We start from the raw sequence: 17,126 nt of genomic DNA on the forward strand, positions 1-17,126 counted from the left end.
ACTTCTCGTTCGACCGCATTGACTCTCCAAATTATACTTGTTCGTATGAAAATCTCTGTTTTAAAAGAGAGGGGTGTGGGGAGAAGAGTCGAGCTAATCGGAAAGAATTAAATGTTGCGATGTGCAACGAGACTCGAGAGGAGATGACTCGACGATTTGAAGAGCTTTATTACCAACATGTACCATTCGTTCCTCTCTCTCCTTCTTTGTACGTAGATTGGTCGATACAAAAATGAGCCATTTTTTTCGTCAAATCTCCCGAACCCGGAAGTGATTTTTCCAAAATGTGATTTTATTCGATAGTCGGAACGGTGTAAGCTGAATTTCAGTTATCGAGGCGCATAAATTTATTTTTTTTGAGATTGTACTTTGGGAACATCGATGCGTCTCGATATCGTGATTCCTCAAGGTTGAAATTAGAATAAAATCGTTTGAAACTCTTCGGATGAGAATCGGAAAAATTCATCAAATAATAACCCGTTGAATTTAATCCAATAGAAATTTATGCTGTTGTCTGCTGGGTTGAAAAAAACGACACTGCGCGAGCTGCAGCTCGTAGTATGAAAGGTTGTAGAAAGTATTTCGAGTATCGGCTGCGTGCTAGTCCGCAGATGCGAGTGCTCACCTATAGTGAAGGTGAATTTGTAAGAGAACGCACTCTCTTAATCTAGTAAAATATTGTTAACGATATTTGTGAAAAACCGTCAAGCGATAAATGCAAATTTTACATAAAGTCCGATTTTCAACGGTATTTTTCAAAGTATAACCTGACATTGCAAACCGATTTAAATACGCTACGGCATTCGTTTAAAATCTGTTGGAATTTTCTTTTTCCTCGAAATACAAAATGAGCGACAAAAGAAAATGATCGATTTTGGTAAAAATCCATGTGCCGAATTAACAGAAAACTTGAAGAAACGCAACAAGACGAGGTGCATCGCAGTCTGTTGAAAATTGTGCACATCCTTCGAAAATACCAAATAAAAATGAGTGACTATCGATCGATGATTTTACAAATCTATCGCTTTTCATATCTTCGTTTCACTTTTTATTCTACAGCTGACCGCATCATCTCTGTTCTGCCGTCATGATGGTTTCGTGATAAGAGTTGATAATGGAAAAAAAAAAAACCAATATGGTGGAGAGATATTTTCCGCTATGCTCTCTGTTGATCGGAAAATTTCAAAAAGCGTCATACAAAGCTTGTTTTCGAAATCATCGTATTTTCCAGGTTTTTTTTTACACCGTCAAATGGTTTGAAATATTTCGACTCATTTGTACGGTGGACAGACGACAGAGGACATGATGCGGGTGACGGATAGAACGTAGCGCAATTATCGAATAAACTTTATTATACTTTGAGATAATACAAAATGAGATCTTGGTTGAACAAGCGAGTTGTGTATTATTTTTTCTTGTTATCAACATAATATCGCTGATGCATGATCTGGAATTCGGTGACGAGGTACAATACTTTATGAGCTAAATGTACAACGACATCGAGAAATCCAAAAATTTGTGTCATTCTCGTCATCAATAGTCATTCTCCAGACTCGTCGACGACGCTCCGATCCATTATCTGTTTGATATTATGTTGTGTATTTGTAGAAAAGAAAAAAAAAATAATAATCAGAAACAAAAATAAGGGGACGAGGATCCAACGATCGTCCAGTTACGTACGGATCAAAAAATAAGTACGATGCAATCGGAGAGATACGTTCTCTCCATCGGTAATTATCAATGAGAAAATACTTCTGTATACGATTTACTTTTTGGTTCAGCCCAACTGCGTATACGCAGGTCGTTTATAAGCGTCTTATTACCGCAAATCAGTTCTCGAACGAGATCCATTCGATCCGGCTCCGTATTATAATACGATTACGAATGTAGAAAACTAATTAATATTCAATCACAACGTACGTTAAGGTTGTACGATTGAAACAAGAGAAATAATAATATAATAGTGAGTTTGAATAAAATAATACGATGCTTTTGCACATCTGTTTTGCAATATTAGTTGGACGGCTTCGTCGCCAGGACCATGCCTCGTTATTGTTCGATTGAATTTTAACGATTCTTTCCCTCTCTTTTCCTTCTTGTTCCCCATTTTATCTTCAACGAGAAAAGATATATTTTTTTTTAGCTACTCAATCGATGCCTGGTTTGTACGAAACGCAATAGGAATGACGCGTATTTGATCAACTTAGTTTTCGTAAATGAATTAAATGAATTAAATTAGGCTTTCGGACGACTCTGAAAGTTGTGCTTCCCTGGAGGGAACCACTTGTTCTGCCTCAACTTTAAGTTTTTCTGGCGAGTACGAGGTTGTGTCCGGACTCTCAGCTCCGGACAGATTATTGTTGTTCGAGCTCCTCTTCTTCTTCTTCTTCTTTTTCTCCGATGTAACCTTGTCGACATTTTTTTTCTCCTCCTCGTTCGGTCGAGATGGCTTTTTATCAGGATCAAAATGATACTCGAGAATCTCTATCAGATCATCTATGTCTTTTTTCCCGCTCGTAACCTTCTTCTCGATTAAGTTTTCCAGCCCCTCCTTCCGGTTATTAGCCCACGCTTCCTAGAAATTTTTCACATTTTCATCATCCACCGAACGAATTTTAAGCTTTTCTTCAAATTCACATTTTTTTTTAATGCGCAGAAGTATACGTTTTTAACATAATTTTTGACAAGCATCGTTCGAAGCTTTTGTCAAAATAAGAAAATAAAACAAGCCGTCTTCTACGATTATTATAATTGTATTCTCGTTGGCCGATCGATCGACGATATAATGATGATTCGTATATAAAAATTTGATAATAATTTAGATTCAATCGGTGCATCAATTTATTTAATAGTAAATGGAACCAAAAATGACGGTAACGATTCATAATACGTGGTTGAACGTTTCATGCAAAACCTGCAGTGTACATATCGAACAGTAAATACTACGAAATTGGACTGATACGTATGAATGTTAATTATTACATTTCGAACTAACCTGCAATTGGACATAATCTATAGCAGATTCGGCGAGTAATCTACGCAACGGACTTGCATGCTGCCTTTCTCGTCGGCCCATGCTGTTCAACAGAGGCACAAAAATGGGTCTCAAGCTGTTTTGTCTCTCCAATACGAGTTTGTGCTCTGCGAAAAATAAAAATTAGAGAAGAAAAATATCGTATAGTATCGCAAAATAGTAAAATGCGTTTGTGAAAAACTTGTTTTATTACGTATAACGTAATCTTTTTCAAAGTTGTCGTTCTCACCTGCACATTCTTTCTCCGCAGCCTCCACGGTTTGTACGAATTCTCGAATAAATTCAACGACCCCTTTCGTTATTTTTTGTTCACTATCGCCGCTACCGATTTCCTCGTCGACTCTACCATTTTCCTCATCGACGCTGCTCAAATGTTCGACAATTTGGAGAGCCAAGCGAGCCCGATGAGTCGCGCTGCTCAATTCTTCGTCCTGGAAAAAAGTGAAAGAGAGAGAGAGAGAAAACAAGCGAAAAAAATAAAATTAAGCAATTTAGAGATGAGCGATTTTCAAAAGGATAAAAGAAAAGCGACAATTTTAAATTCTTAAAGAGCCTACCTTTTCGAGAAAGACTCGTGACAGTGTCCTGAGGGAAAAGACCTTGATCGTGTTGGTACACTTGGCTTTGGCAATGTCGAAACCATTCGCGAAACCTTTGACGATCGTCTTGAATCGATCGAGCAAATTATATTTGGTCAGTGCCTCGATCAGCATCGATGGATTGACTCTGCGTGGCTCATGATGCACGAGAATAATCCCGTCCGTTGCGTCACCCTTGACGCTCTCCAACCATCCTAAAAAGTCCGTCAGGGCCGATATCGCGCTCTTCGTTTTTAATACCTTATTGCCAAAATGTTGAAACTAAATTAGCGTTGAAAAGAATATTTCTCGGTGGACAAGTGTCTCCGATAATTGTACAATATATTTTTATTTTCGTGCGATTCATAACGTATTTAGTAGAGAGCCTCGCAGGTAAAAAAAATAAATTTTCATTCGTGCCTTCCATTATCGATATGATGTGCTCATAAGATATTTTTGAGGCCAATGCTTCCAATAAAAACTGTGATTTTCTCGTTAAACTTTGTCACGTACCACGTAAATAACGCACGAGAGTGTCAATGGCTAAATAATAGTTTCGAGTCGGGATGGAAATTTGGTATAGGCGAGTTTTACCTTGTTGGTAAAGCTGTTTTTCAAAACTCTGTAGCATCCAGCATTCATGACTTTTAGATGATGTCTCTTCTTTGCGGTAGGACTGAGATCGGAGAAAGGCATCACGTACTGCGAGTATTCCGAGTCCGGGGTGTAAATAGCTATTTGACAAATTTCGTCAATGAAGCGTCTTCCAGTGGCGTCCATATCCCAACCTACGAGACGATAATTTCCGGACGGAACACCCAAATGATCGTCCGGGGCTTTGATCGCCGGAGCGATATCTCCGTTTTCAACCACGCTCGTGCTCGATACCATCATTGAACTATCGATATCAGTCTTTTTATTCCCTTTGTCCTTCGAAGCAAGCCAGCACACAGTTTTTAAATAATAACAATAAAAATGGTTTAGCCGCGTCCGACGCATGCGAATATACAGAGGCGGGCTTGACGAAAATTTTACCAATTCTGTACTTGGACGCGAAGCTAACAACAACAATAATAAACTAAACACAAAAAATAGGTATAAAAAATTTTGAGAAATTACGATCGATCTGTCGGAGCCAAAGAATTTCGCATCGCGATTAATTCAAGTTTTAATTTATATTCGTTAATAATGAATGCGACTTACATTCAAAGAAAAACGAAAAAAACGTCTGCGTTGGATGGAAAAAATGTGGAAAATCAGATTTATGCTGTGTGATTTCTTGGGAATTCGAGCAGAACACGAAGATAGTATTTATTTTGTTCGAGCTAAAATTTCTTAGCTTCGTGTATATTCGGGTACGTATATATGGAAACAGAAATTCAAACGAAACAATAAATATACACAACCAGCGAACGAGTTTATTCGCTTTGACCAGGTCTTATTCAAATTCCCCGGAGCGTGAGAAAACAATAACAAGGATAAGCGATCGGACTTGACGAAAGAATGACTTTGTAGCCGCACTGTATTTACATTGCTATTATAAACGTTACGAGGATTCCTCGACGGGCATTGTGCTTTTGTAACGAAATAATATAAATGTTCATTTGAAGCACCTCGAGCAGCATTTTATCATAAAATTATGTTTTAATTCGTTTATATTTTATACCGCAATATTTTTTTTATTTCATATATACCTGTTTGGAAAGCGATTTTTTATTTGTGCAACGGAAACTGATTGAACCGAACGAACTTTCCCGAAAGCGATTATTTCGACAATTATTCCACGCGACGTGTCTCCATTTTGTAGAAACAATTTTATTTTGCGATGAAAAATGGGAATTTTAACATTTTACTTAATATAGTGTTTGATATCTTTACGAATCTATAAACGAGGGTATATAAATATGTAGGTATAGAGCAGTTTTAGCTTAGCACCAAATAATACGATGGTATATTACACCTCTTGGGACAAACGTTCGGAAGATAACTTTGACACTCGCGAGATATTTGATTAGAGACACGGAAAACTCCGTGTGCCCAGAAAACGTTCATTAACGTATTTGTTTTGTTTTATTTTTTCTCTCTCTCTTTTTTTTTTCTCAAAGAAGAATCGAGGTCGCGAACGAATGAACGCGAGCATTTTTTCTTCACGTGTTGTACATGAAAAAAATATTCATCGTGTATTGCACAAGTATTTCAGGCGTTTGTGTCTAATACGACACACGTTATTTGAAGAATTAGCAAACTGTATAATAATAATAACGACACAAGAAGAGCGAAATGAACGTGATTGTAAGATATAAATCAATATTAATATGGAGAACGATCTCGTTGGCGCTGAGAGATAAAATTGGTGCGATGGTGAGAGTGATAAAGGAATGGAAGATGAGAGCGAGGAAGAGAAAAAGAAATGTAATGCGATATAAAGAATAAAATAATAATGCTACACACGTGGCTGCCGGCAGCAAAATTTGCACAATTCGTCGAGTCCCTTTTCTCGTTTACAATCTTTCCTTTTTGGTTGATTCTTGTTCTTTCTCCAAACATTTTCATCTATTATGCCCCGCCCTACAATTTAATCGGGGCTTATCGTAAAATACTTACGGAAATCGTTGTCAAATTCTCGCGTGCGTTACAAGTTACAAAGCTCCTATCGTCGCGTAAGAGCGATAAATTTTCTTTGACGGTAAATGGGATGAAAATGAACGTGACGTGCGCTGCTCTCGGACAAACTGCTACCGAACCAATTCGATGGGGCCCGTAAAAGAGGGGAAATCCCGGCAGATCCCGACAGGCCTCTCAGATAACCGTATCAGCCAATCTCGTACTCTCGTGCTCTCGCGCCACACTGCCTATGATTTGACCGAAAGCTTTTTTCTCTCTTTCTTTTATTTTCGCTTCTCCGCTCTTGGCGGCGTACTAAACACGTATCATCTCTTTCTTTCTTTTTACCTCCCTCCCCGCCCGCTCCACTTTTTCGTCGTCGTTGTTCTTCTTTCTTCTCCCTACTTCCCTGCTCCCCTGTCACATAAGCGCCTCTCTCGTTGTCGTTGGAGCGCACGTGTCGCACTGTATCGTAACGTCGTCGTAAGACGCGATGAAACTCGCCACTCGTCATCGGCGGAGCGAAAGCTCGATCCAAGCTTCGTTTCTTCGCTCACAGGTGGCACCCCTTCTCGAGATTTCACGCACGCACTCTTCAATAAATACACTGTAACATTCTACTCTACAACTCCGCATCGATAAACTAATTATAGGTGGGCGATGAAAAAATAAATAGCGTGTTCTATACGTAAAGAATTTGAACTCGTAAGAATTAAACTTCTAGATTGGCCCCGGATGCTTGTCTCTCGTTGCAACAAAAAGTATGTATACGTACACGGAGAAAACGAGGCCGAAAATTCTAGAGGAAAGTATACTAAGAATATAGTATCTCGGGGACAGTATAGAACTGGATTGCAGCATTACTTCAAAGAGCATCAGTAATAAGAACTGTTCTATCCACCATAGTAAAAAGACCAATACCCTTTTATTCAAAAGACTTAAGAGTGTTTTTCTCTATAAGCATAGTAAAAAATGTTTTCAGTCACTTCAATGTTTATATTGTAAAGTATGCTCGGGCAACCCTGAAAAAAAACGATATGTATGGTAAAATGTCACACGTATTCGGTGTATATTCGTGTATTTATCATAGAATTTACGATGCTGACAGTGAAAATTTGTGATTTACAATACATTTCCACTTATCAGTAAGTGCTAGTCTGACATGATGAATAACACTCGAAAACAAAACGAAATATCGTTCTCGCACGTGCATCACTTTTTGCTATGCTCATGAAGCTGTTTAGAATTGAAGGGATGAAAAATTGAAAAATTAAAAAAATACTGTTTGTAATCGATGCGTAAATACTTTTAAAATTCTTGAAAAAAAAAATATATTCCTCATTATACAAAACGAATCCGTTTTCTCCGTGTATCAATATTATGATCGAATCGTTATGGAAATTTGATTCGAGATAAATTTTAAGCCCTGTCAACGTCGCTTGAAAATAATCGTAATTGGTGTTTTTTTTGCCTGTAGATTAGGGTGGTGCAAAAAAATCGACTATTTTTTTTTTCAGGGTCTCCGATAATAATATGTTAATTTATCATGTTTCAAGAGCCCCTCCAAAAATCAACTCAACAAAAAAATGTTTAAAGGTCGCTCAAGATTTTTAAAAATTCCAAAAATAGTTGAAATTTGACTTTATTTTGAAAATTTTTTTGGTCGATACATCGAAATTTTGTTCAGAAAAAACCAATGAGTTTCTGAAATTTTTAACTCAAAATATTCATTTTAAAAGGTCGCTTGTAGTTCATTTTAATTTTTATATGCTTTGCTTTCGATGTTTCGAGAGGCCTTTAAATATTCATATGGATTATTCATTTTAATTTTCACTTGAGGTAACTCGAATCCTGTACTGCATGCTAGTCAAATGAGTGCTAAATTTTCAAAACGCTTTTATACCAAGTTCAACGTATCGATTAAACTTATTGTTAGTAGATATGTATTCAAGCATATTTTATTAACGCGAAAAAATATTTAAAATGACAGTTTTGCAAAACCATCAACTGATAGACGCAAATTTCCATGATGACACATTTTCACAGGCATTTTTGAAGAATCATCTGTATTTTTTAACCGATTTTATTGCACCAAGTCTAATTTCGTTCCTCAACTGATCCTCTACGAATTCACCTCGTAGATTTTCCTTTAAACTCATTCCTTCAGAAATTATGAATGAAAAAGTTTTTTCACTTAATGAACAATTAGCTGCAACAGTGAAACGATCAAGTTAAAAAAACAACTACGTGGTGAATTCATAAAGGACCAGTTGACGAACAAAATGAGACTTGTTGCAATGAAATCGATCAAAAAACGCAGATAATTCTTTGAAAAATACCAGCGAAAATGTGTCAGCGTGGAAATTTGCATTTATCAGTTGGTGGTTTTGTAAAACTAGCGTTTTTAATATTTTTACATCTTAATAAGATATGCTGTAATACAAATCCACTAACAATGCATTTAGTCGGTACGTTAAACTTGGTCTAAAAGCGTTTTGAAAATTTAGTACTCATTTGACTAGCATGCAGTACAGGAGTTACCTTAAAATAAGTAAGATAATGGTTATAAATACACAACGAAATGGAGGAAAAATCTGACGTAACAAGGTATGATTTTACAATAGGTCGATATTTTTATTTAAATAATTCAAACAATTACGAAAACTAGTTAGCAGAGAAAATGTAATTATGTTTAATTAAAACATTTATTGACTGTCATAATGAGTGAATTTGGCACAATACTGAGTGATGTTCGTAAAAAAATTTCCGTTTTTCTGGTCTATTAGCTACATTATGATTTTTCCTATGTACGATTTTTCCTCCGTTTCGCGCTGTATTTTCATCGATTATCTTACTAATTGGAACTCAAAATTCAAATTGATAATCAATATTTAAAAGTCGCTTGAAGCATTAAAAGCAAAGTATATAAAAATTAAAATGAATTTTGAGCGACCTTTTAAAATGAACATTTGGAGTTAAAAATTTCAGAAATTAATTGGTTTTTTCTGTACATAATTTCGCTGTATTGAGCAAAAAATTTTTTTAAATAATAAAAGTCAAATTTTGACTATTTTTGCTGGAATTTTTAAAAATCTTGAGCGACCTTTAAAAAAATTTTTTTTGAGCTGATTTCTGGAGGGGGCTCTTGAAGCATGATAAATTAACATATTTTCATAGGAGACCCTGAAAAAAAAATAGTCAATTTTTTTGCGCCATCCTACTGTAGATTTTCCATTCCCGTTAATTTTCCCGCGTTTTCGTTAACTAATTAATCGTTTTTTCTATCGAATTTTACATTTTTCGGTAGTGTTATTCTTTAAAGACGAAGTTGCGGCCGTACAGTCATTTTTTTTACCCAAAATTTATGACCGGTACCTTTCAAAAGTTAGGCCAGTTTACATTTTGGCAATGTTGCATATACACTTTAAAGAAGAGTGGGGAAAAAAATACGAAAAACTGGTGAAAGCTCAGTCGAAAACACGGACGGTGACGATCCTAGCCTCAAAAAACTGTACGGGATACAGATTATTATTAATATAATCTCAGCAAATCTCCTAATTAATCTGAAAAAATTGACGTTATTCAGCAAGCCTTGCTCATGTTGCCCAAAACATTTCATACTTTTAGCTTCATTTTTAACAGAGACATTACTGAATGTACCTTGACTTCCATAAGGTTACATGTTATTTGGCCCAAATTGTTAATGATTTTTCTCAGTAACGGTGCTCCTAAACTGTGTGAAAATTTAATAGTGTTGCCATGCTAAAACATGTTAAAAATATTAAGAATTTCAAAATGATAAGAATTACATAAAATTTGGCAAATGTATTCTTTAAAAATATATAGGACAATATAAATTTTTTTTAGATTTTTCTACCACATAGCTCTCGAGTAATTGAACACTAAAGATCACGTGTATATAAGCATAGAGTTTACATATATACAGTTATACATCTCGTGCATAAGAACTTTGATTTAACGCTCAATTGTTCAATGATCATGTGGTAAAAAAATTTGAAATAAATTGTATTTGTATACTTGATGCGACTTGATGCCAAAGAATGTTATCACCATATTTTATCGAATTCTGCTTATTTTTATTTTGTGATCCACCCTCCTTAACAGATTTCTTTTTATACTTCACTTTATAAGATGCAATCGGTTTAAAAGCGATGATATTATTGAAATATGAGCAAAAATAATCCATCAGCATAGTAATAAAACTTGATATTAAACAATACACATAAGAGCGTGCTTGCAGTCCTACAAGTTTGTTTATAAAACGAATATACAGGTCAAGAAAGAGGTCGACACGAGGCCCTTTGTCGTTAGAGTTAGAGTGACTTTTTCGACCACTGCAACGCTCAGTTAATCGATAGATCTCTTAGAGTAAAGTTCATTGAATAAAATATATAATTGCTCTGCTTAAACTTTGTGCCATTTATTTCGAAATCTGCTTGCATAATTCAACAGATATCATTTTCATTTCGTGTGGCCTTCTCATTGTTCAGCATCAATGATGCGAAAGCGCATATTGATTTGCGTGAATTCAATATTCGTTGGTGACAATAATTATATGTAAACCTCTTTCTTTTCACAGCTCAAAAATAAGTCATTTGCGGGCTCGCAGTTCGGGATCCAGTCGCCTCAGTAACTCCGCGTCCCAGCGTCGCGGTCATCCATAAATGAGATTTATTTCCGGACTCTGACCCTGTAGTAAAATACTCTTAATTAATCACACTCCATTACAAAACGTGCGTGAGCGCCAAGGTCAAACGTTGGCATTCTACAAAAATTTGACATTGTTTTTGTTTCGCTATAAGTGAAAAAAAGTTGAACGCATCACAGTAGTCTGCTTTCGTTCAAGCGAGAGCGTCCGCATCTTTCATTTTGAGAAATCGACGATTGCTCGAAAAAGTGGCGCAGAGTTCGGGCACTTTTCGGAAGGCAAGCGGTCAAGCGACGGCGAAAACAAAGGTGCAGACGCTCCTTTCGGTAGAGTCATAGTATATATTTGCGCGTTTCTGCTTGTGTCACGCGGGTACACGCAACATCAGAGTTTCCGTAATGCATGTGTATTCGCACGTATTATATAGGGGAGACCGGGGCAAAACGGGATACCCGAAAAATGAGAGAAATTTTGTTCTCTTTTTTTTCCCAATTTTTATACTTGTCCGAAAAGAACATGAAACATATTTTTTCCAAACTATCTTGTTTTTTTTTCGGATTTTGATTTTTTTTTAAATCGTTTTTTTCAAATTCTCTTTTTTTACATCACTTCCAAAGTGAAAACGTTGCTACACGGATATACAAAAAGTATTTGTATATCTGCGATTACTGCTTCGCAAATTACTGTCTACGACCTGCGCATAAATCATGTGTACCCACTCCGCACAATTTTGGCACTAAATCCATGATTCAGTAGATAAAGAATACACTTTTTAACACAATAAACATCGGCAATCTTCGTTATTATTCATATAATTAATTTTGAATTGAATTCGATGCGTTCGACGTACGTTAGAGCGTTGTAAGCGCTGAGAGCGCTCGCAGCATGCGCCCGACTTACGTTTGAGCTCTGTAAGCGCTGAGATCGCTTTCAACGCTTACAGCGGTAAGTCGGAAGCACTCGGTTACGGGTGCAAAATGCACCCAAGGTGCATTGAATTAAAATCATAGTAAAAAAAATTTCATCAGTTTTTGACAGGTGCCTCTTTTTGCCTCGGAATTTTTTTTTTTTTGAAAATTAAAAAGAATTCCAGTAAATTTCTTAGTTTTTGGGAGTAAAAAATAGACGGAGCTTCCCAAACTTCTGAAAAGTTCAATATTTCCTTAGGTATCCCGTTTTGCCCCGGTCTCCCCTACATTGAAAAAATATTTGCGTGTATATGCATAAAGTTTATCAGAGATTTCGCCCCCGGTGCGGCGGGCTGCGACGTGTTAATGGAAAATCGTTGAGCAAATTCAGTTTATTTCGTTTGGCGTGCGGATCCCTCCCGCTGTGCACGCGCCGGTACATCTCTACGTTTATCACGCGGCCATGCGGTACTCGTACACCCAGCACGTACTACCCCGCACTCGAGACGTGTACAATTCAACGATCGAACGCTGCTCCTTGTACATCTTCGAGTATTGTGTCTATTTGTATACATACTAGGGCGATGCGAACAAAAATCGATTTTTTTTTCTTGGAGCTTCAACGGAAATCGTTAGTACATAAAAAAAAGGAATTTTCCCAAAATTTCAGATTTTTAGAAAAATCTTTTGACAGTACTCAAACCACTTTTCGATATTTTCCTCTTTTCTTTCCACAAATACAGATCGACAATTGCGTGTAATTTGGTTTGAAGATTTATTTGAGCGATCTTAGTTTCCGAGCGATCGCTGCCGCAGGCGCACACGCTGCGTTGATCCGGAAAAATAGGCGCGCCGCGCCAGGGACGCTGGGAGGACGAAATAAATGTAAAGCTCGCTCAAACGCCGCTTGGGAAATAGAAAAGAAGCTGGATGAAGTAGTCAGTGACGAGATGCCCGTTCGCATATTCCTTGGGTGAGAAAATGTGTGAAAAAATAGCGACCGACAAAGGGGGGTCAGGGTTGCAGTTGAAAAATGTCAAGCCCGCCCGGCGTGGAATGGCTCGTATGTATTTGTACATACGCAGTACCTACATATGTATTTACCGAGGCCGAGATGACAACGTGGTGGAACAATTTCGTGGGAGAAAGCCTGGAGCGTTGAGCGACCTCATTTAAACCTGTGCTTGAGTGTAATGTCCGAGCATGGGAGAGCAAGAGATAGAGATGTAGGTTGCACTCTTGTTTGCCCGCAACCTCTTTTCCCATTTTCCCTCCCACCATCGCGACTCGGCAGGGCGCGAAAACACGAATGTTGGTGGCAGAGAAACGAGGGTCGGCCACTACGTTAGCATTTTCGTTTACCTCCTCCCGCCTTCCTCTCTCTCTCTCTCTTGCTCTCCGGTTATACAACGCTTGGTCCCCGTCCCGTGTGGTCGCTGTTCATTCACAGATCGTGCCAAGCTGGACCGTCACAGGCCTCTCTTGCTCACCACCCCCCAGTGTATTTAGTCTTCGTGTAAGCAAAAGTACTTGTGTTATATTTCATCTCAATAAATACGTCTCTAATGAGCACACGAGCGTGATAGCGTTACGTACGAAGCACCAAATAGCCTCTATTAATAATAGACTCGAGTCCGGAGACCGGATCCGTCTCGTTCGCTCGGTGGAAGTGGCAAACCGGGTCAATCGCAGTTACTGAAAACTATCATCATCTTATTCCGCGTTCTTCAATGCTTCTTTGATGTAACTTAGTAGCAGATGTTTTTTTCAATTTTTACCGTCCAGCCAGAATAAACAAAAACACGAATAAATAAATGTTGATATATCTACAGGGTTTATGAACTCGCGGAAGAGACGGAAATAACGGATTCAATTGAGATGAGGGACGATCCACGGAATATCAAGGAAGCAGTAGCACCAGCGGTGATTGATCATGAAAATTCTTAAGGAAGTTGAGGCATTAGAATGAAAATGATGTCACCGCTTTTAAACCGATTGCATCTTATAAAGTGAAGTGTAAAAAAAAATCAGTTAAATTTTCAGACAGTTTAGGAGCGTCGTTGCTGAGAAAAATCAATAACAATTTGGGCCAAATAACATGTAATCTTATGGAAGTCAAGACACATTCGGTGATATCTCCGTTAAAAATGATGCTAAAAATATGAAATTTTTTGGGCAACATGAGCAAGGCTTGCCGAATAATGCCAATTTTTTCAGATTTATTCGAAGATTTGCTGAGATTATATTAATAATAATCTGTTTCCCGTGCAGTTTTTTGAGGCTGGGGTCGTCACCGTTCGTGTTTTCGACTGAGCTTTCACCAGTTTTTCGTCTTTTTTTCCCCAACTTTTCTTTAAAGTGTATGCAACGTTGCCAAACTGTAAACTGGCCTAACTTTTGAAAGGTACAGGTCATCACTTTTGGGTAAAAAAATGACTGTACAGCCTCAACTTCCTTAAAGCGTCGAACGCGGATGTGGCCCGGAGTTAGCCAATCGCTGTGACAAAATATGAACATTTGGGGATATAATACGACCAGCAGGCTACACGCGTGGCGGTGCGTACGGGTAGCCCGTGTGACGTATCGTCCTGCACAAGCAACTTTGTTTATACATACGTACAGAGATTCGCAGAGCCACCGGGAGCTCGATTTTGTTGAGGTAAGGGAGAAAATTTATTACCACAATTAACCGACGATCCGTACGACCACAAAAATCCCGTACCGGTTAACTGTACGATCACGGATTAGCGGTGACTCGTTTGCATCATTAATTCCCGGTTGCCGTTTATATGAGTCACGTGGCTCGTGGCGCACACATAATAGCATACTTCAAAGACAAGGGGAAAAGTGAGAGGGGGAGAGAGCGTTTTAGATTTTTCTTCATACATGTGGTTCGCGTACGTGATTCGGTGATGCGGATGGTGGAAGCTCGGACAAGAATCTCCGGTAAATAGGACTCGTTACAATAACGACAGTGCCGTATTAATCTCTGTAATGAGCACTCTCTTGTTGTTTACTCTTGGATCGCGTCGACTGTCCTAACTAGCGGCTGCATCCTTTTTTATCAAACGAGATTGGCCCATTTGTTCATTTTGTATACAACTTTGCGGTACAGCTTTACATTTCCAGAAGCCGCGAATGAAACGTACACGAGTCATTTGAGAATATTTAAGGGGCTCACCCTGCATCTCACCCCCTAGAATCGTGAAGAAATATTAAAAATCGAAGGATTTTCGGGCTTTGAAAGACAAAATTTTAATTTTAAAAATCTTTCAAAGCCCGAAAATCCTTCAATTTTTAATATTTCTTTACGATTACAGTTCAGGCGATAGCCACTGCTTTACAAATCAAAACGCTCTTTGGATTTTTTAACTCAAATGAACCCATCGCCCGTACTCGTGGAGACCATGGAGAAACATATCGGTTCCTGTGGAGTATAGTTGTGCACCGAATCTACCCGAAGTATTAAAGTTCAAAAATTCTATCATATAATAGAGTTGAAATAGTAATAAATAAATCCTTCAAATTTTCAAAAGTTTTTCCTCGCCGCAAAAAACCCCAAAACATCTGGCTGCCACACGGGGTAACCTCCTTAACCGCATTTGAAGCATCGCGATCGTATTATTCCCAGCCTCATATCGAGGAAACGAGGTTGTTATCATCGGAGATTGACGGGCGGTAGATGTCGATGTGCGCATTGCTTCAACGCATGGTTCAAGCTTGCAAAGTTCCGAGACAAAACGCCACAGGTGTAAGCGCTTGCACGCCCGTCGGTGTTGCGACGAAATACCATTTCCGTCATCGGCGTTTCGTCACCTCATCGCCTCGTAAGCAAGAATTGATAAAGGGAGGGCGGCGCTCTTTGAAGGAAAGAAAAAATAATGAAAAGCAGTAGGGTAGTATGGGGCAAAATGGACACTTAAGGATTTAAGCAAGTTTCATTGGTGAGCATATGGTCTTTCAAATATTTTTGAGTCCCAGAATTGATGCCCAGTCCTTGTTTTCCGAATTTCGTAAAAAAAAAATTCGGGGCAAAACGGACACAGCCCCTCAGAGGCATAAAAGTCGAAAACCGACATTTTTCGAAATACAACCGTTCCAAGCTACTGTTCCCGAATAGAATGTCAACTCGGTAATATGGGAAAAGAAATGCGACCACTCAGGCTCCATTCCTTGGATGTAAATGAAAAAAAAATGAGTCAAATCTTATCTATCCCATTTCTGTCATGTTTTTGAGGAATGTAAAAAATCAACTTTGGGTCCATCGTGCTGGGGTATATTTCGTGTTCGCACTATATCGGAGTCCCACCATTGATTTATGGTCCTACTTTCCGAAATTTCTTCAAAAAAATTTTCCAGGGCACATCGGACACAGCAGCCTCCAAGAGGCATAAAAATCGAAATATCGAAATTTTTCGAAATGTAGCAGTTTAGCAGACAGAAAAAAAAGCTCACCAAGACAGCCAAGTCCTCGTCTTCTGAAGACGCTTCTTGCATTTTTTGCGAAGGGTTATATTCGTCGTCTTCCGAAGATTGGATTTACCGTGTAACATGCAAAAAATGGGCACACACCTTGTGTATAAGTGTTGATGACGAAGATGTCAGCTACGAGTGCGATTTTTGTAAAAAATGATTAAAAAACCTTTTTTCCTTAGTCGTACTTTGATTACTATTGTGGTTTTTAAAAATAATTCAAAAAGCGAATAGATAGTGAGAAAGTAATTTGGGATCTATTTTGCTCTGAAACTTGAATTTTTTGGGGATGTCACCGTGGAATTCTACAATTTACCATGGTTTATGGTCAGAACATGATTTGGAACCGAAAAAAAAATTTTATGCATTTTATGAAATGCATAATTTCAGTTTCGGGAAATAAGTCCGTTTTGCCCCATATTACCCTATATTTTATACGACGAAATCATTTAAACGATCGCGACACGTAAACGATCATTGGAAATGCACAGTTTTCGAAAATGACGAGGTCAAGTTTTTTCCTTCTTTCGAAATCCCAAAAACGGAATTTTAGCTCTTTCGCCGCACTCTTCCCTCTATTTTTCTCATTCCTCTTAAAGTAGGAGTTAGGGAACGATAACTCCTTTATTGCAAAATCGTATACAGCTCGTAATGTTTGATCGAACGAGTCAACTCGTAACCTTCCCACGCATGATACAAACAAATATTGTTAAGGTCCCTTTCCACGAGGGTATAATAACGGAATGGGAAAATAAAATTAAACTGTTTTTCCTTGTGGGCGGGACAGGTATTTCATCGTATTTCGATGGGATGCTTTCGAGTTTGTGGAAGGATGGAATCGAGGGGGTTCTGCAAGAGAC

General features: G+C 38.1%; 1 protein-coding gene across 2 annotated transcripts; it reads right to left on the reverse strand.

Annotated features, from left to right (window-relative positions):
* Window positions 1–1,334: 1,334 nt before the first annotated feature.
* LOC122413998 (maternal protein exuperantia-like) lies at window positions 1,335–6,528 on the reverse strand. Of its 2 annotated transcripts, none has more exons than XM_043424739.1 (6): window positions 6,217–6,528; window positions 4,207–4,510; window positions 3,592–3,873; window positions 3,264–3,465; window positions 2,996–3,141; window positions 1,335–2,575 (listed from the first exon to the last, which is right to left on the reverse strand). In XM_043424739.1, exons 2-6 carry the CDS (start codon window positions 4,504–4,506, stop codon window positions 2,231–2,233), a joined length of 1,275 nt encoding a protein of 424 aa, XP_043280674.1. In that variant the 5' UTR covers window positions 4,507–4,510; window positions 6,217–6,528; the 3' UTR covers window positions 1,335–2,230. The 2 variants fall into 2 exon arrangements, with proteins under 2 accessions (XP_043280674.1, XP_043280673.1); XM_043424738.1 differs by having other exon boundaries at window positions 4,207–4,542; window positions 6,217–6,527.
* Window positions 6,529–17,126: the final 10,598 nt, after the last annotated feature.

The sequence above is a fragment of the Venturia canescens genome, chromosome 7 (assembly GCF_019457755.1).
Source record: "Venturia canescens isolate UGA chromosome 7, ASM1945775v1, whole genome shotgun sequence".
Taxonomy (NCBI): Eukaryota; Metazoa; Arthropoda; class Insecta; order Hymenoptera; family Ichneumonidae; genus Venturia; species Venturia canescens.